At 45.3% G+C, this 21,571-nt stretch overlaps 1 protein-coding gene across 1 annotated transcript in view; it reads right to left on the minus strand.

The window, feature by feature from the left end:
- Positions 1–3,746: 3,746 nt before the first annotated feature.
- The window catches only part of ca9 (carbonic anhydrase IX), a gene marked incomplete at its 5' end in the record, with an annotated part of 48,670 nt that continues 30,845 nt past the window's right edge, over positions 3,747–21,571 (minus strand). Inside the window, 4 exons of the mRNA XM_084325951.1 lie at positions 3,747–3,878; positions 6,000–6,093; positions 6,317–6,331; positions 14,040–14,108. Of these exons, the coding sequence (XP_084182077.1) occupies positions 3,821–3,878; positions 6,000–6,093; positions 6,317–6,331; positions 14,040–14,108 (236 nt within the window). The 3' untranslated portion in view covers positions 3,747–3,820. The remainder of the gene's footprint in view (positions 3,879–5,999; positions 6,094–6,316; positions 6,332–14,039; positions 14,109–21,571) is intronic.

Raw genomic sequence — 21,571 nt, forward strand, 5'->3', positions numbered from 1 at the left:
ACGGCAACGTTATTAATCCTGCAGCCGCACAACACATTCCATTGTGGGCCGAGTGCATGCTTGGTTTCATTCCAGCCTTGCCTAAACACCAGCTGATGATTTCACTAATTGCCTCACCTCTTCAACTAACTCACCTGGTGCATTGTGTCGTTCAAATGAAAACTTGGCCCACGGTGTGGAATGAGGTTGAGACCCCTGGTCTATCCCTTGCAATAAAAAAAAAGTTTTTACTTTTACTTTTTAGTACTTAAGAACATTTAAAAGTAGAATTTCTTTTACTTTTACTCAAGTGTGTTTTTAGCCAGATACTCTGACTTTTACTTGAGTAAGATTTTGAGACGATACCCATACTTTCACACACATTGACGGCCACTGGGATTAGACGGGCCCCACTCTATAAGGCCAGCTTCTCGTAACAAGGTTTACGAGAGCTAAATCAATATTTTAAATTATTGCTATGTGTCCATTCTCATTGTCAATTGACACTATAAACCTTCCCTTCAATATGCCATAAAGAAAAAAAAAATTCATCAATACGTTCCCGTTTTATAGCGTCGTGAATATGAACGTTATATCGGAATGGTCTGGTATAATTCCTGCAACGCTAGTTATAGGGCGCTAAGCTAATAACGTTAAATCGATTGGCGTTTCGGCCATACACAAGCTAGGGATAAAAATCTAAATGCATATGATTGATATCATGTTCCACGGAAGGGGGGGGGGGGGGGGGGGGCGGGGGAAGTCGTTTCTGATTATTGATTACCAATAACGGCATTCGTTATTGTAGCATCATACGCTGATGAGAGGGTTGGATATGAGAACAAGGCCAGATCGGGCTGTAATTTACGTCAAATAGCTCTTACCTGTGGCCGGTTGGATCCCAAAAAGGATTTCCCAGTTATTGATCGCCATCTGGTAGATCGATATGTCCATTGGCTGATGCTATATTCCTTTACTGCATACTGAATTCCGCGTCGCTAAAACTATTCCAGGCGATCGGCTGAAGCCCTCGCTTCAGGCTAACAGAAAAACTAGGCCTGAATGAAAAAAAATAACAAGGAGTACTCCATTCTCGAGACAGCGCCACTACCAGGATCTGGCCGGTAATGCACTTTTCCGAATCCCAAGAGTAGGGTATATCTGCAGTGCTGCTCTGTGACATTGAGTAGGTTATTAAAATGCAATAAAAGCAAAAACAAGCTTATCACGTATATATACGTGATTGGCCCTCAAGCGCTGGCGCCGAATCACGTATATATACGTGGTTGGCCATGAATATGTTAAGTATCAGTTCTGGATACTTTTTACACCCCTGAACATCTGTGATGGCAGGATGTGTTCCCCACATTATACATATCCACACTCTGCACCTACCATCACACACCACATATAAACTAGGTTTCCATCACACACCACATCTATAATAATAATAATAATAATAATAATTTTATTTATATAGCACCTTTCATACATGGATTGCAGCTCAAAGTGCTTCACAGCAAATAGCATAAAATGAACATATAATATGCATAACCTTTGCATACAGTTGACTAGGGCTGACCCCGACTAGTCCAATAGTCGACTAATCGATCGAAAGGAGCCGTAGTCGACTGCCAACCTCTTAGTCGAATGAAAGAAAAATGTAACAATTATAATAATAATCATATTTTTTCTTTTGGGGGATCATTCTTTCCAAAAGCAAAGACGCCTAGAAGCGTGGCTAACGCTAATGGCGTGCATACCAGCGAGGATAACTGCCTAAGAAAACGGGCACAGAGGCACTGAAAGAGGATTTCACCCATCTAATGAACACGCTCACGCACCGCTCTGTGAATATACTGTCTATGGGGGGTAGCTTGGTGAATATACAGTACAGTCTATGGTGGGTAGTTTGGTGAATAATACTGTCTATGGTGGGTAGCTTGGTGAATACACTGTCTATGGTGGGTAGCTTGCATCCGCAGATCTTTTCAGCCGTTCGCACTACTCTCTCCGGTGCTCAGCGGTCGTTCTGGTTGGCATTTCCAAACCATGCGGTGGTGCATCCCGTCAGTATACTCTCCGTGGTGCCTCTGTAGAAGGGATGTGTGGCCCCATGCCAAACCTTTTCAGTCTCCTGAGGTGGTAGAGGCGTTGCTGGGCATTTTTCACCATGTGGCTTCTTACTGTCTTCTACTATCATGCACTCTTCCTACTATACTAATATGTCTATACTACTATGCACTCAACACTACTGTCCTATACTATCATGCACTCTTCCTACTATACTAATATGTCTATACTACTATGCACTCAACACTACTGTCCTATACTATCATGCACTCTTCCTACTATACTAATATGTAGTGCTGTCAGGCGATTAAAACATTTTATCTAATTAATTACAGGATTTGTAATTAATTAATCTAATTAATCGCATTTTAATCGCATAACCATTTTATGCCCGATATTCTATATTCTATAATCATATTTCAAATTGCATGTGTCCGGATGGCAGAATTCAGTACTGTATCTACAAAACCTTCTGTTTAATCATCTTCCATCTATTAATTTGCTTAGATTTTTCAGGTCTGGTCAATTTGAGCATGGTGTTATTCACAGTCAAAGATAAAAAAAATAATTTAATTGATATTCTCATTTGGTTCATTACAATTTACTCAAGCCTAGTAAGAGACACAGTATTTCTGCACTGGGAATACATTCCCTGAGATCCATAGATGTCCCTAGAATCAGATACCAAGAACATGCAAATGGACCATATTATATTGTATTCTACGTGCTTATGGAATGAATGAGATACAAAAAAAATATAAAAAAATAAAAATGTTTTGGTAATAAATGTTGAGTTAATTTTCATAACGCGATAATTTGCTGTGTAATTAATTAATCTAATTAACGCAATAAACTGACAGCCCTACTAATATGTCTTTACTACTATGCACTCAACACTACTGTCTTATACTATCATGCACTCTTCCTACTATACTAATATGTCTCTACTACTATGCACTAACACTGTAGCACCCAAGTTTCAACACTGTTTGATGAACATTGTTACTCAGCTGAAAGAGTTGTACCCTTCCTGCTGACTTGTTACCTATCAGTCACAATTAAATTGATGCTGGAAACAGACTTTATAACAACATATTAGGTTTATTAAATATTACAATCCATTTGTGCTTTGTAATACATCGCTGTGCACGAGTGAGAGGTAACTACAAAACAACTGACCAGTATTTTGTGACGAGTGTATGCAACAGGATATACGACTTCATTAAATAGACACAACAATACTCACAAAACAATAGAACCATAACAATACTCACAAAACAATAGAACCATAACAATACTCACAAAACAATAAAACCATAGCAATACTCACAAAACAATAACACCATAACAATACTCAGAGAACGCTGCCTGCGTGAAAGCAGACGGCACACTTCCAGTGAAAAAAATTGTTCAGAAGTTTTCACCTCAATAAACTGACATGTTTGCATTCATTATCAAATACCATTATATAAATAAAGAGATTCTTATATAAATGGAGAGATTCCTCTATAAACACGGGCTAAGCCTGTAGGTAGTTTTAGATCCAATTCATATACACAGTTCACATACTTGAGTCTTTCTAAGTTCATATCAAGTATGAAATAAACATTCGCTTTTAACCCTTTCACTACCCCACTACAGAAGGTTAACCTTTCACTACTTCTGTAGTGCTGTAGTGAAAGTGTTAACCCTTCGTGGTGTGGTAGTGAAAGGGTTAATGGTGACACAGAGAGGGAATATGAATGATGTCCCTTCATCTCCATGGTAACTATACGTCTTCTTTTTTGGCAGGCATGTAGGTCACATTCTGCTTGGTAACCATGGCACTGAGGGGAGAGGAAAGAGACCAATTTTAACCATCTTTAAAACTGACATTTCACCTCAAAATGTAGTCAACTGTAATTTACTCAACATACTGTAAAACTGGATCACATTCAATTATTTTCTCTGAACAACACAAATTACTCATACTTGGTCCTCTGTATCAGAAAGTACACAACACAAAGTACTCATACTTGGTCCTCTGTATCAGAGAGTACACAACACAAAGTACTCGTACTTCATACTCTGTATCAGAGAGTACACAACACAAAGTACTCATACTCTGTACTCTGTATCAGAGAGTACACAACACAAAGTACTCATACTTGGTCCTCTGTATCAGAAAGTACACAACACAAAGTACTCATACTTGATACTCTGTATCAGAGAGTACACAACACAAAGTACTCATACTCTGTACTCTGTATCAGAGAGTACACAACACAAAGTACTCATACTTGGTCCTCTGTATCAGAAAGTACACAACACAAAGTACTCATACTTGATACTCTGTATCAGAGAGTACACAACACAAAGTACTCGTACTTGATACTCTGTATCAGAGAGTACACAACACAAAGTACTCGTACTTGGTACTGTGTATCAGAGAGTACACAACACAAAGTACTCGTACTTGATACTCTGTATCAGAGAGTACACAACACAAAGTACTCGTACTTGATACTCTGTATCAGAGAGTACACAACACAAAGTACTCGTACTTGATACTCTGTATCAGAGAGTACACAACACAAAGTACTCGTACTTGGTACTGTGTATCAGAGAGTACACAACACAAAGTACTCATACTTGATACTCTGTATCAGAGAGTACACAACACAAAGTACTCGTACTTGGTACTGTGTATCAGAGAGTACACAACACAAAGTACTCATACTTGATACTCTGTATCAGAGAGTACACAACACAAAGTACTCGTACTTGGTACTGTGTATCAGTGAGCAGGAAGTGGTATCAGTGGCATGTCTAGACTAGAGGGACCACTGAACTTGACATAACAATACTGTCAGGTGTTTGTGTGCTTCATGGGGGTTCAGGGGTCAAAGTCTGAGATATGTGATGATGACCAGTGTGTGTGAATGTGTGAACCCTAAAGACTCTAGGACTCACTACCACAGGGTTCCCACAGACATTGCAAAATGAAATTCAAGGACTTTTCCAAGCACTATTTTTCATTTTAAAAGGGCATTTAAAAGGATACAATTCACTTTTAAATGCTGTATTTTATAGAAAAAATTATTGGATCCAATATTTATGGCTTAAAACCAATTTCCGACAATTACTTACACTTTAAATAAATAAAAATGTGTTTCTTGATTCAGAACAATTTGATCATGGATGAACAAAACGTTCAATGCGAATGGTTGATTTGAATTTCAAGGACTTTTTAAGCACCTTGTAAAAAAAGAAAACGGGCTGTTTTCAAGGAATTCCAGGCCTTGACTTTTTTGTAAAAAATCAAGCACTTTAAGCACTTCAAGGACCTTGTGTGAACACTGCTACCAGTGTGTGTGAATGTGTGAACCCTAATAAAGACTCAGAGTCACTACAGTGTGTGTGAATGTGTGAACCCTACAGACTCAGAGTCACTACAGTGTGTGTGAATGTGTGAACCCTACAGACTCAGAGTCACTAACCACGTGTCACTCTCCGTCCTCCTGCTCCAGTTATAAACACCCACATCTCTCCCAAACCACAGAGGAATGCTTGACAATGTGATGTCTGTGGCCGGTGGAGATGGTTCTGTCTGGTTGTGTGTCTGTCTGCCCTGAACGTAAATGTTCGGACCTTCGTTCATTACGTTGGCATTAGAATTCTAAATCAACATTCGATTTTTTTATTAAAAAAAAATCACATTTTTTAAAAGAATATTTTTTGTATGTGTATTATATTTTTGAATTATTATTTTGAATATTTTCATTCTGTTTAAACCAATGGGGTTTTTCTTCACAGTTGCAGATAGAGGTTAGGCTTTTAAATTTGAAATATTTTTCATTTTTGATTTTTTTTTTATTATAAAAAACGAAGGTTTGAACATTCGTTCGAAAAACCCTGACGAAGTTCGAAGCCCAAAAACAGGCTTCGGGGACAGCTCTAGAACGCACCTGGAGTACTTCCTCCGTTGTTGGTAAGCGTAGGCCGTGAATAACAGCAAGGTGACGGCGAAGAGGACTCCAAAAGCCGTGGCCAGGATATCACCTGTCAATCATATCAAGAGAGACGGATGAGAAAATTACAATCAAGAGCATTTCGATTAAATCAAGTATAACATACAGTTCTTTTCATTGTATGACATCATGACTACCATTAATTCAAGATGAAATGTTATGTTCTAAAAGATGTAAATAAACGTGTGCCTTCTATACATCTATACACACTGGGGTTATGCCTGCTAGGTTTGGTGATGATGTAAGGAGCTTACCTCTTGACCACTTGTCTGTGAGCAACCATGGAAAAAAGAGAAAGAAATACATGTTAGTGACCCCAGTTAGAAAAACACACACTAACGTTAGGTTATGACTATAACCAAGTTCTGTTAGTTAGGGGCGATGCTTGGCTTCGCCTTCTGCACTATCTCGCGTACGTGCACGCGTACTGAATAAACCACAAATGTACCTCTAATACCAGTATTAGTCTGACCACACCCCTCATCAGCTTACCTTCATAAGCAGGTGTGTGGTCACCTGCTCTCCTCCTTCCCAAGCTTTCACCACAAGGTGAGGTCAAGGGCTGCAGCGGCCGTCCGAAGCCAAGCATCGCCCCTAACTAACAGAACTTGGTTATAGTCATAACCTAACGTTCTGTATCGTTAGTGGCTTAGCTTGGCTTCGCCTTCTGCACAAGGGAGGCCAAGCGGAGCCACTTGGCTGACAAATACACCCCGCTGACAGCCCCCCAAAACCATCAGAACAGGGAGGGCCGAGCCCCCCCGACCCCCCCTAATGGAGGGTATCCCCCCTATTAGAGGCTTCACGGGAAGGCGACGGACCCGACCGTGCGAAGAGCTCTCAAGCAACTTAACGCACAGGGTGAGCAGACCGTGGCTTGACCCACGACTACACACACGCACAACCCGCATGCCACCCGGGAACGAACGGAGGAACAACCTCGTTACTGCCCCCAGAATCACGGGGTCAAGGGCAAACCCAACCCCGTGGCAAGGCCGTAGCAGCGGAGCACGAAGGAAGACCCAGACCCACCAAAAGGACTGGACTCCCTGGAATGGGGGCCCGGAGAAGTCCATGATGCCAGCATCAAGACCCCACCAGGTGGGCACGTAGTGCCCCGCCCCCCACATCGCCAGCGTATTCGGACAAAGGCCCCTCAGTTACTGCACCTGGTATTCCCAGGCGGAACCAACCAGGCCAGTAAGCCGAGCGGGCCCCGTCCCCCCAATAGTACACCGCCTGGCACACTGACCCTGCAGAATAGGCAGTCAGCATGGCCGTAAGCACACAAAAAAGGTTAACCAACGGAAGCAGGCAGCGCACCGGGGAAAAACCAGGTAACAGGCTGTTAACCCTAGCCTGGAGACTGCGGACGAGACAGGCGCCAGAGGGGACAGCTGAACACAGCCGCCCCGGCGGAAGGAGCGTAAGCTGGCGGTGTTGCATGACCAAGCCTCCATTTAACAACCCCCACCCAGAGGGGTCGAGGCAGAGAAGGCTGACACGATTGGCAGACGTCATGAACGTGCAGGGGCACCCTCAACCGGTGAACCCGGGAGTTGACACTGCTCCAACACACCAGGGAATCAACCACCTCGGTGTTACCCAATGCGGTGGTTGTTCCTATAACCCCTCAAGAAAAAACTCCAAAACACACCTGCGGGTATACACCGGCTATACCGCAGTACAAGTGTTTCAGTTTCCAAAAAGGGTTAACCCAGGCCTACGGGTCGCAAACATCACTTCGGACCGGGCCTGGCGGTACGGGAAGCACAGGGTCACCAGAGGAGGTCAAAAAACCACCCCCACAGGCCCCTCTTCGCCATGCGTGAGAGAGGAGCGAAAAACAATGGAGAACCAGCCCCTAAGCACACCGTTCCTGGTATTCCCCGGCGGTCTCCCAACCAAGTACTAACCAGGACCAACCTGTGTAGCGGCCGAGATCCGACGAGATCGAGCGCGTACAGAATGGCATGGCTGTAAGCCATGACGACAGTGCTGAGTAAAAACATACCCAACCAGGGTCTCCATAGCGCTTAACCCTGTGACACCCAGACCGACCTGGCATTTTTCCCCCTGAAAAAAGCCCAAGTCCCTCAGGGTACCAGAACAGCAGATCTGCATCCCCGGCGGACAACGGGTTCAACTGATCTGGACCAGCGTGACCAGAACCAGTCCCGTGCCCTAACCACGCCGACATGCCCCAGGAAAAGGGCAGATATGCGTGTTGATCTTAACATGAAAAGAAGGCGCCACCCAGACGTCGGGACGAACCGCGCCTGGTGGCCCACCCCAAGGGCGTGAGACCCCACTACATATGTTCAGATCCATCCCGTCATCATCCCCCAGACATGAACGAGGATCCGTCGACAACCCACCCAGGTCATGGGATGTGGTCGCCGGAAGAGGAAAAACCCCCATCTCAGTTGCTTTATAAAAACGCTGTTTCAACCACAAGCAACTAAGGCGTGCCAGTCAATCGCCTGTTTACAGCGAGCTAGCACTATACGTGCGTCGGGACACACCCCCATCAATGAACAGGCTATTTAGACCTGCCATTGAATCCCCAAGGCGCCCAGGGGAACGACAAGAGGGGTGTGACACTCCCTAACTCCAACACTTCTGGAATAGAAAGAAGGAAGCATCAACAGTATGTATCCCAGTCTACACAGCCGGGGTAAAAAATGTTCACATTTTTACATCCCACCACCCTCCCATAGGAAAGAGACGGGGATCCCCAGAGAGACTTCCCACGCGAGCTGTACAGATTGAAAAGAATATATTGCACCTTGAGCCATGTAAAAAACTGGTTTTAGGGCCTCCGGGGAAGAGGCACCGAACCCATACACACTCAATAAACGAATTGAATCGAATATACATACAATAGAAAAGGACCCTTCTAGAGGGTCCACTCACTTTGACAATCTGAGGAGGAAGGCTCTGTACTCTGATGGAGGCTTCCTCACATGGATCACATGGAAGAAGGAGTCCGAACTCACAGAAGGCCTGAGTAGGCGCTTGGTGAGGAGGAGCCCTGACCACCCCCCCTGAAAACAGATCCATCACATGGACCTGAACAGCACACGGAAGTCCTACCAACAGAGACGCGCACGGTGACGTACTCTATGGCGGGGGAATTCCTGCGGTGCACACGCCCAATATACCAGGCCGTGGGACCAGGAACTCCCTCCCCCCCCCCCCCCCCCCCCCCCGTAACGTGCCGAACCGCCACGTGACGGGAACCTTGAAGGACAGGGGGTGTACCCCTGACCGACAGACAATGGGGAGAGGAAAGGTTACCAGTTCACCCCTTTACGACCCCACACCCATGATACGACGTAACGACAAAAAGAGAATATGACACAGTCATAGTCAGCTCTATGAAGCGTTTCACAGCTCCACACAGCGCACGAGCTAACCTGCTATCTGATTTTTACTAAGGAAAAACACAGAATAGAGAGGGCTCTAAGAACCCCGGTCCAACATACACATGTGCTTCTGTGGCCAGTACAACCCAGTTGTAGGTCACATGACACACACAACCCATCATCATCACAATGAGAGAATACATCATTCTTGATTAGTATCGACCACAGGCCTTGCTAAACACACATGACAGCAACCAAACCAATTTCCCTTTAGGAAATAAGTTTCTCCAGCAGATTTAGCACAACCTCAGCAATCAAGCTGAGAGTTACATCGTATCCCTACCACACAAAAGACACAATTAATGCACAACATGTCTGATAGGAGGTGATAAAGTCCCCAGGGAACCGGGGGGGGAAAAACACAATCCTCCTATTTTACCCTCAATACGGCCAGTTAAAACAGGAAAACCTGTTAATGTGTGAACTCACTGTCCATTGTCATTACAGTCTGAGAAAGAACATTCTTTTACTCACTCGTCACCAAGCATAGCTTCATAGGTTAGTTGCCTTAGTAGTGAGTACACGGTACACATAAACACCATGATGTTTCTCACACAACAACCAGATCAATACATCACGACCTGCACGGAGAAGCTACTGCCAGTGACAAAAACAGCTCACACACAACCCGCAACGTATCTCAAATGCATTGCAACAACACACGTTTTGGGAAAAAACACCGTCATTCACAATACATTTAGCAAGGTAAAACCAGAAGACGTGTTATGAGGGTCTGGCCAACCCCGTACCTGCCCGGAACGCAGATCAGCGAAGTGCAGTCACAAGCGTCCCGTGTTGTTCGATCCGGGCAGCGTCGCCGCTCCACCAGTCGCTACAGTCCTCTTTGTTGACGCAATCCCCGTCTAGGCTTGGGCAGGGTTGACGAACATCCCCTGTCAAGGATGACGTCGTGGTCAAGAGTGTAAAACATGTTAAAAATCAAAGCACGTTCAACAGAATAGCATCAAGCTAACGGCTGCTCCAGCCGTTCGGGTGCTATCGCTTCCGCTCGCGAGACGCCGATCTACGACGCACGCGATCAGGAGCGAGCTCCCGGCGGCGCGCGAGAAGCCAAGCTCCCCGCGCCAGGCCACCGACCGGCTAACCGTAAGCTATGAACATGTAAACAATGACATAACACTCACCCAGACAGGCCGCCGTTCTGAACCCTCCTCACTTTTTAAGAGAAAAGAGAAAACAAGACGTCAACACCGCTTCACAACGGTGACAATAACACGTCCGGCGGAATCAGCACAGTACCAACTGGCCTGTATAGCTGACTTTGAACATGAATCTGCCGCTATCGCACATTACATGCACATATCCCCTCGTGAAGGAATACTCTCATTTGGATATGAAAGATGGGGTCTTAACACGGTGACAGAGAGAATCCACTCGTCCAGAACACACAGGGATCACCAGTGTCAATGGTCGCGGCCCACTAGTTAAAACTATAATGGTCGCCAGACCAAGGCCTTCTGTCGCCTAGACGGCTAAACAAAGGACCCTAGCCTGGGGCCGGTTTCCATAAACTTTGTCTAGTAGCCCCCATAGCACTAACAGACAAGTGGAGCCCGCCAGCAAACACTACTCACCCAACCTGGAACGCACCGCTCCTCACAACAGCGGCATGTCCGACAGTTCAGCTGTGGCCTGACAGGTTTCACCCCAACAAACACAGCAAGGAACTGCAGTTGAGAAGCATGCAGCGGCGTGCTCCCAATACGAAAACCGGTGGAGGGTTTGTAGAATGATCATCATCTTCTAGACACTCCAGTACGAAGACAATATCGCCGTATTTTCTCGAAAATAGTGAGAGAGAAAATAAAGATATGATGTCAACGTATCCTTGTTTCCCAAGCTGTTCCTAATCCAATTTCTTCCATCATGGTGTCAAGTGTGGGGATCTACCGAGGCACCTCTTCCTTGTGGTGAAAGCGAGAAGGAGGAGAGCAGGTGACCACACACCTGCTTATGAAGGTAAGCTGATGAGGGGTGTGGTCAGACTAATACTGGTATTAGAGGTACATTTGTGGTTTATTCAGTACGCGTGCACGTACGCGAGATAGTGCAGAAGGCGAAGCCAAGCTAAGCCACTAACGATACAGAACCATGTCCTCAGTACAAACCATGGACCTACAGCAGGGTTGTAAAACACAGACTCTTGTTTAAAGGGATACATTTTATATTAAGTGGTATGAAATATTTGCCAGTAGTACTGTAGGCGATGCATATAACCATTAGCTTCTTTCTGGCTCCAACCAGACCTGGCATATGGTTATTATATCACAGCTGTCATATGGTTATTATATCACAGCTGTCATATGGTTATTATATCACAGCTGTCATATGGTTATTATATCACAGCTGTCATATGGTTATTATATACCAGCTGTCATATGGTTATTATATCACAGCTGTCTAATGGTTATTATATCACAGCTGTCATATGGTTATTATATACCAGCTGTCATATGGTTATTATACCACAGCTGTCATATGGTTATTATATCACAGCTGTCATATGGTTATTATATCACAGCTGTCATATGGTTATTATACCACAGCTGTCATATGGTTATTATATCACAGCTGTCATATGGTTATTATACCACAGCTGTCATATGGTTATTATATCACAGCTATCATATGGTTATTATACTACAGCTGTCATATGGTTATTATACCACAGCTGTCATATGGTTATTATACCACAGCTGTCATATGGTTATTATATCACAGCTGTCATATGGTTATTATATCACAGCTGTCATATGGTTATTATATCACAGCTGTCATATCGTTATTATACAGCTGTCATATGGTTATTATATCACAGCTGTCATATGGTTATTATATCACAGCTGTCATATGGTTATTATATCACAGCTGTCATATGGTTATTATATCACAGCTGTCATATGGTTATTATACCACAGCTGTCATATGGTTATTGTAACTGAGGGGTACAATTCCCTGACTGTATTGATAAGTATGGTATTAAACCACTACCTCTTGTACTTTAACTTCTGGCCATCCAGTACATGATATAGATATGATGAACACTTTCCCACCTGATGAAACGAAGTCCACACAAATGTACAAATCGAATATTTAATATAGCAAAAGGTATATACAACGTTCACTTGTTTACACTTATGATTTGAAATGCACTTGTATGGCAAATGAGTATTCGTAGGTAAATCAACATTGAATGTCCAATCTCTGGTTACGCAGGGAGTAAGTATACAACCCGGTTCTCTAGGGAACTATAGCGATGGTACTTAAATGATTATAGCTGGATACACTAAGGGGGGGGGGGGTCCCGCTGGTTGTAAGACAGTAGGAGGGGGGGGGTTAGAGAAGCCGCTGGCGGTATCCCATCTGGCCGACGATTTCTTGGGAGAATTCAAAGTCTTGAACACGGTGCCCACAGAACCTCGGTCCGCAGATGAATACAGCTGGACCCTCTGGTGGACGGTAGCTGCCGGTCCACAACGGAGAGACGTGAGGCGACCTCACTGGTGTAGAGCGCCGTCTCACCTGGACTCCTCTCCGGGGGGTAGTTCCAACACTCAGCAGTGTTGGCCGTTATCCATGGAATAATCAAAGCACCCAAAGCATAATCCAAGCCGTGGAAGGCTCGCCGTCGTCCGGGTAAAGTAATCCAATGTACAGGTCTCCTCGTCCTGGCCCGGAGCTCCTCGGATGCAAGCACCACTAGTGGTCTGCCCAGCCTGGTTAAGACTCCAGATAACGTCAGGAACGATGGGGGTACTGATAACTTTATAACTCTAACCGAACGATGCACCATACATAAATAGGCTATTATTAGCTTAATAGAATACGTCCAACTCGACGGTATAGTGCCAAACTATGACAATTCAACTATTAATCCACACGATATCTCAATGCCTATTCTGAGGCCAAGTAGGCCTTACTGCACCACACGTGCGTCGTGGGTGAGGCTTCGCGTCTGTTACTCGGTTGGAGGGTAAAGAACTAATGGACTAAAAGAAAGTTCTACTTTACTTGCGCCATATATATATGCGCTGTGAACAAATAGTACCATTCGTATTTCGCCAGACGTATTCCTACGCGGAACCGGGCTTGCCACAACATGTTGGGCGGCACGATTGAACTTGAACCTAGGGGTATGGCTGCTGGCGCCAGGTTCTCGTCCAATGGTAGAATGAAACTATTATGGGCTGTTTAGTAGACTAAAGGGATATTCAGTGCATATTGTACAAGGACTATACAGGGGATATCAAACGATATACAAATACTATTTAAATATATATATATGAATAAATATATATATTCGGTTTAATCTGATCCTTCACAACAGTTATTATATCATAGCTGTCATATGGTTATTATATACCAGCTGTCATATGGTTATTATATCACAGCTCTGTCCATTGCTTAGCATACAGTGTCCCTCGGGGGTTTCAATCGATCAATTTGAAGACGGCACTTGGGGACCTGAGGCAAAGAGTTGGTTGCATGTCACTGAGGTGGCACAGCGTGTGCTCATGATGTCACCTACCCGACAGGCCGGTCCTCTGGTCGCTTGCTGAAGCGTCTCCATGGTGCGTTATAGAAAGGCCAGATCGCCCTGGAATGTCAAAATGAAAACACTTCATCATGGTGGTGGTCATAGGTGTCCTGTACGCTGGGGATGCTGGGGACATACTTTTTAAAAGCATCATTTGTTAATAATGTTCTGAAAAATAGCTTGCACACAAAGAAATGTAATAACTGAGAACGCTGTGAGGTTTATTTGCACAATAAGAGAACATACTGTACAATGCAATGTAAATATAGAAGAAACCAATCTGCGTGTCCTTCACGTCTCCAGTTAGTCCGGTCACACTTGACGGGTGTATTTCTGGGGACCCAAGGACACGCGGTGTCGGATTTGGTGCAATTTGGACACGTGACACATTTATTATCAGTAAAGTTTGAGTAGAAAATAGAAAAGCAAACAGCTCTCCCTCTTTTCTTCTTCTTATTGCGCCAACGCCTTTTCGATCAATTTCCATCAATCATTATAGATTGGACACTAGTGAAGCCACGTGGAGCAGCTAAAGGAAGAACTCACATGATGCTAACCCGATGCTAACACGATGCTAATATGATGCTAACATGATGCTAACACGATGCTAACATGATGCTAACACGATGCTAACACGATGCTAACATGATGCTAACATGATGCTAACATGATGCTAACATGATGCTAACACGATGCTAACCCGATGCTAACACGATGCTAACATGATGCTAATATGATGCTAACATGATGCTAACATGGTGCTAACATGATGCTAATATGATGCTAACCTGATGCTAACACAATGCTAATATGATGCTAATATGATGCTAACTTGATGCTAACACGATGCTAACACGATGGGGAGCATGTCTATGTTCCCCGCTTTGATTGATTAATAGATTGAAATTTGTATACATTTTTATTATTTTATTAATTATTAATGTCCGCCTTGTTTCGAACGGTTAAGCTTAGGCCCTCTTTCGAACTGGTTAAGGTTAGAGTTTGGAATCAGGGCTGGTGGTCTAAAATTTTCAATCAATCAATCAAAGCGGGGAACATAGAACCCGGGGAACATAGGACCCGGGGAACATAGACATGTTCCCAGGCTCAGGGCTGGTGTGCTTTTTGTGAATCTATGAATTGTGTGGACGGGACTGGTGTTTTTCTCTGGTCTGAATCCCCTTAACAATTGTGTGTGTGGGCTTGCCCATTCTGCAGTGTGTTAGTGGAGTTTTCGTTCATTTACCCCTTCATGGGTGCACACCACAGTGGAGGTTGCTGCATGCCTACTAGTGAGGCAGTGCTTCACTAGTAATAGACTTTGGTCTGCAGCCACCACTGGTGTTCCGTGCTTGTGAAGCAGGTGGCATCAGTCCTTTGCCTCTGACATGGTGGAACGGTGTCCCGCCCGGCCGACGCCATGAGGCGAGTCGGCCCGGCAGGTGGCTGGTGGGCTGTTAAAGCCTATACCGCCGCGGTATAGAATTAGCAGCGACTGGCAACATTGTTCAAATTGCTGTTTTTTCTGTCAAAAATGGTGTCGGGTGGTGGGGCCTTAGGGCAAGCCGACGTCAAAACATTGCGCAAGGTTTTGAGGTTATTCAGCTTTTGACCTAGCTATAACGGCAGGGAGGGCTAGGATGCTGTCAACGCTTGTTCACAGGCATCTTTGGTTGGAACAGTCTCCCCTTGAGGAGGAGAGAAGGTTTTTCCCTCCTCAGGGCTCCCCTCCCCACAGAGGGACTTTGGTCTTTCCGCGGGAGCGCGGGCGGTATTTGACCTAGGCCCCACACCGCCTCACACCGCGCAGCCCCCGCCTGAGGTACCCTGGACACAAAGACAACAGGTGATCACAAGGCCGACAGCCTTGGCGGACGAGCGATCAGCTACATTAGATGAGCACGCCCTAAAAAACCGTCGCCGTCTAGCTGTGTCTAGCTCGCTCTCCGGTCACTCCCCCCCCCCAACACCAGCGGGATACGGGCTCTGATTTGTTCCCTTTGGCTGCGGGCCGCGTGCCTTCAGTGAAGCACTCATGCTTCTCATGGGGACAGGGGCTGACACCCAGTTGCTGGCTAGGCCTGGGTCTGTCCGTGAGAATGCTGTGCTGTCAAGCAGCTCCCACGCCACACGTTATGCGTCTGTGTTTGGTGAGCCTGGTGTTGTGTCTGTCAACGAAGAAGGTTGTCAGCAGGGGAACTCGAGGCCCAGGGGGTCGCAGCGCGAGTTCCCCCAGCCCCGCCCTCGCCAGGCCGGGTATCACGTTAGTGCCTCCCACGGCCGGAAGACCGGCGGTGGTCAGTCAGGCACGTGTGATTTGGGTGGTAGTAATATCACTGCAGGGCTACGGTGTGTAGGAACCCACCCTATCGGGCAGTGTGGGGACCACACGCTTTGCATGTCCAGCTGCAGAACAGATCCTCAGCAGTCCATGCTGGGGAGATGTTCAGTGGGGGAGCTTATGTCACCTAGTGTGATGTCAGCTTCCCCCGTATCAAACCGGCCCTTTCTGTCGGGGTCTCCCCTTGGGTGCGATTGCCTCATTGGTAGTGTCAGGGTGCGATATCCCGGCTCTGCGAGACGCCCTGCTCGCGTGGTTGGCGAGTCCAGGGTTGGCAACGCACAGCGGGTGGGACCGGGCCGCCTATCTACGGTTCCTGGCGGACCAGCGCCAAGTGGCGGCGGGTGCACTTTGGGATTATCATCACATATGGCTACAGCAGTGCCATATGTCGAAGTGGATGGAGAGAACGCTGAGGCGAGGACTTGTGTTGCAGTTTGCACAACCCCACCCTCCGTTTTCAGGTTTGGTACAGACCCTATTGTCAGGGTCAACAGCAGTGACAGCTCTGGCCGACGAGATCCAATCTCTGTTGGCGAAGCAAGCCATCGTCGTGGTCCCAAAGGAGGACGCTATGCGTGGCGTTTCCTCCCGGTATTCTCTGGTGCCCGAGAAATCGGGTGGGGGGGGTGTCAGACCCATACTGGACCTGTCCCATGGAAGGTTCAGAATGTTGACCGTCTCCCACCTGTTAGACGCTGTCAGGTGGGGGACTGGTTCACCTCCATAGACCTGTAGGATGCGTATTCGCATCCCGATCTTCCATCCTAGGGCTTACCTACGCTTCCTTTGCAGGGCTTAGCATACGGTTACCAGAGGCTGCCGTTCGGCTACTCTCTGGCTCCCCGCATCTTCACCAAGTGCGTGGAGACCGCGCTGGGGCCTCTGCATCCTCGGGGGTTACGAATTGTATTCTACCCTGGACGACGTTCTGGTTAGATCGCCAGGTCTCATACCAGTCAGGTGGTGTCTCACCAGCCTGGGTTTTGCTGTAGACTGGAAGTAGAGTACTCCTCTTCCCAGTCAACGGGTGGAGTACTTGGGCTTTTTCTAAGCTCAAGGTCTATATAGGCATCCCTCTCGGAGCGGCGGCGAGTGGATGGTTCTCGGCTCGCTCGGGAGGTTCCGTCCTAGGACGGTTACGCCGCTGTCCGTGATACGCCTGCTGCTGTGGTCCCTCTTGGCCTCCTCTTCATGAGGTGGTTTTTTCCAGTATGGAAATGGCCCCCGTGAGAGACATGTGGAAGCGGCTGAAGGTTCCCATGTCAGTACTGGGGGACCTCGTCCTCTGGGGAGGGCCTCGTGCCCTCACCAGGGGGGTCCGTGGGCAGCAGGCTGTCACACGTCACGGTCTTCACCGACGCCTCCCTCATGGGATGGGGGGGGGACGTGTCGGGCCAACGCAGTAGGGGGCAGCTGGCAAGACCATGCTGCCCGGTCTGCGCTACATTCAATGTGTTGGAATTGAAGGCAGTCCTTCTGGTCCTCAAACGGCTGTTTTGGTCAGGACGGACAACACGACATCAGCGTCGTATATTGTCAGACAGGGAGGAGTGCGCTCCCCCCGTCTGCACCGGGCGGCAGACAGGCTCTGGCCAGTGGCGGCTGGTCAATAGGGGCGCTAGAGCGCCGCCCTCCCTGGTTAAAAGAGAGAAGTAGAAGTTTTTTTTTTTCTTTTTTTTTAGGGCCCTAGAAATCCAATAAACATGTTTAAAATGAATAATATTTACTCATTTTAAGTATGTTTGTGTTTCCAATGCACAATATAACGTTAATATATCAAATATAAATAATTGTTTTCAGACAGGAAGTGGCTGTCTGAATAATACCGCCTCTATACTTTCCATAGCCGCATTTCTCCTGGGCTAGACGCATAGCGCTTACAGTGGGCATGCACTGGTTTCATCGCTGTATCCGTCGCAGCCAATCAGTGCGTAATTCGCTGTGCGTTGAAATATGATGTATTATGATGGAAACCGGGCGCGTTTTGAAGTGATCTATTATCATCTAAGTAAAGTAAAGCGCCTCATGGGCGGTACGTAGTTCAAGTCTCAGCTCAATGCCATGCATTTTCATTGTTGCCGAGGCGGCACTCGCTGGTAAGTTTACTTTACTTTACTTACTTTGTACATTTTAACGCATTAGCAGACCACTCATGGATTTAGTCAATATTGGTATTTTATGTAGCAAGCTTTAGTTAATGTTGATCGTAAGTTAATAGCTTGTTAGATTCTGTTAGAAATTAAGATGACAAATTAATAACAGATAATGACAAGAAAGGTAAACAAAGGTGAGATTATGGGTTTTGTTGTATCTGTCACAAGATTGATATGAAGACAACGAGAAAAAGAACATGATGTGATTTACTTGGACATGTCATATCTAAGTCAAGCTGGCCTGACCTTTAAGTTGTTGTCTGAGCTGTATACTAGTTAAACTATATAGTCAACCTTTTTCTTCTCCTGTCTGTGTCCAAATGCTGCAAGCCAACCATGGTAAGATGTCGATCTATAAAAGTTAGATGTTATGATTAAGCAAGCAAAATATGTATACTAAAATATCAAGTTTCCCACAGCAGAAACTGGTGGGTGAACTCTAAACCCTCTAAAATATTGAAATCAAATCGAGTTTTATTGTCACATACACAATCATACACCTCTTGAAGCAGGATGCTTGCATGCTGTGGAATGGAAATGTTAGAGATGAGAAGAGATACAAGATGTGTGTTGTTGTAGAGTGCATGAGCAACTCCATAACTCTCTATCTCCCTGTTTTGTTTTCTAGGATAAATTACCACTATAATGACGTGCATGTGTCCAGTCTGAGGTGAGCAGCAGTCGTGACAGAAAGGCCCTAGCACTACAAACAACAGGAGTGGAAGACTGGACCTCTACATGGACATATTATAGGCCTATAATAATAAAAAAAAATGTGTGGAATGCAATTGGTTGCTTTGTATATTTTGTACTGTTGACCAAACTTCTTTCTTGGCTTAATTGAGTAGTATAAATTGTTACAGTATGAAATGTAAATGCTAAGAAATGCAGAGTAAACAGCTTGAGGTATGATATTCACTGCATTTCCATATTCACTTTGTGCATGTATGAATGTCTTATAGATAGCATTAAGATGTGTGTATTTATGACCATAGAAGCACAAGAAAAATATGAATGCATATACTGTAAATGTTACAGTATGTAACGTTAGCCTATATGCATTCATATTTTTTGTAACGTATCCTAGGTTATGGGACAGTCCACAGAAAAACTGACTAATGCTGTCTCTCTGCCACTCCCCTGAAATGCTATATTGAATATAAAGTGTTGTCAACATATAACTGTAATGTGGGCTGATTAATACAATTATGCTTGAGTGTTTAACAACCAGTGGCGGCTCGCCACTAGTGGGCGCAAGGGCGCCGACCCACCTGCTGGCCAGCTGCTGTTAAATCAGAGAAGAAGACAATAAAACTTTTTCGTTTTTGTGTTTTATAGCCCTATAAATAATATAAACATGTTTAAAATGAATAATATTTACTCATTTTAAGTATGTTTGTATTTCCAATGCACAATATAACGTTATTATCTAAATAAAAAAAACATCGTTTTCATGAGCAGGAAGTGACGTTTTTTTTTATTTTTTCGTATTTCTCACCCGGGCTAGAAGCGATAGCGCTCTGAGTGCGCGTCACAGTTTGATCGCTGTCTCCGTCACAGCCAATCAGTGCATACGGCGTTGTGTGTTGAAATATGACTATTATGTTGGAATCCGAGCGCAATTTGAAGCGGTCTAGGCAGCAGCGTGAACTTCCGTGAAGAATTTCCATAGCCGCATTTTCGTGGAGACGCTCTCTGATTGGCCGACGCGATGCCAGTTTTTTTCCATAGCCGCATTTCTCGGGGGAATGCGCCAGGTTTATTCAAGGACTGAGTATTTTCATTTCGATTTATAGTTAGCTAAAGCTACCACCATGGAATTGGATAATTCTGTTAAATCCATCAAATCAACACCGTTTGAAAGACGGACAAATCATTGGCCGAATCCAATTTCTAGGTTATTATTCCTAGGTTGGTGATCGGTGGAGATAGTGTTGTTGTGAGAATGATGCAGGCAGCTGTTTGTCTTAGACGAGCGTACCGTGACTGCAAGTTCTTTAGACTGTTAAGCTTACTGTAGGCACTCTTTCAAAGTTGGTTAAGGTTAGAGTAATAGAGTTTGTCTTAGAGCATGGCGATAGAACGCCAGGTAGTTTGCAGGCTGTTCGAGGCGGAAATGGACAAAGACACAGCTCTTCACTCACACAGCTTGTTGGCTAACAACAAGCTATATGGATGCGCACAATGGATGGACATCAACACAGGCTGGATGGACAATGCCATGGAGTGGATATACTTTATCAACAAGCCAACAACAAGGTAGATTAGCGATCTTAACTCTAGTTTAATACATGATACGTAACTCTCTATCTCTCTCTCTCTCGCTCTCTCTCTCTCTCGCTATACACAGCTGTCTCCGCGAAATGCGGCTACGGAAAAAAGTATTGACTGTGCTTGCTGAGACGATAATAGGCTGGCGATTCAAAACGCGCTGCTGTGTTGTGAACTATAACATTAATTTAGCTGCTGCTGATGCATAATGAATGAATGGTGAGTTGTTTAAAATGACAACATACATGTGTTAATTATTTGATTTGATTGATCCGAGAGACAGAGAGAGATTGCTCCAGAGCATCTCAGAGCATTACATTTTCAACTCGACCTATTAACGTGAACTGCGACCCACAAGGCACCAGCGGCAGCGGCCGCCACTGTTAACAACTGCCGTGATATGGCTAATGTAAAAGATAGTCATCAGTAGCTATAGTAACGTTCGAAATTGCCGTCATCGCCTAGTGATATAAAGTAATATAATGTAAATATTAAAGTAGTAGACATGTAAATGATATAACGCAACAGTGATCAATGCACATTGTGTTAATAAGTACCAAAAATTGCTGTAACAGTAGTAGTTCTGCCGTTCTGTCCCGCTGAAATCAAGTCGACAGCGCTGAGTGCTGCAGTGCTGCAAAAACAATTGGAACTAAGGGAGCTACGTGAACCACGTGATCGCCTGTCGGCGAGATCAAAGCGTGTCGCAACTCTCTCTCTATAAGACTCTGGTCCAGACATAGTCGGGCAGGTCT

The sequence above is a fragment of the Notolepis coatsorum genome (assembly GCF_963971535.1).
Source record: "Notolepis coatsorum genome assembly, chromosome: 12".
NCBI classification, from domain to species: domain Eukaryota; kingdom Metazoa; phylum Chordata; class Actinopteri; order Aulopiformes; family Paralepididae; genus Notolepis; species Notolepis coatsorum.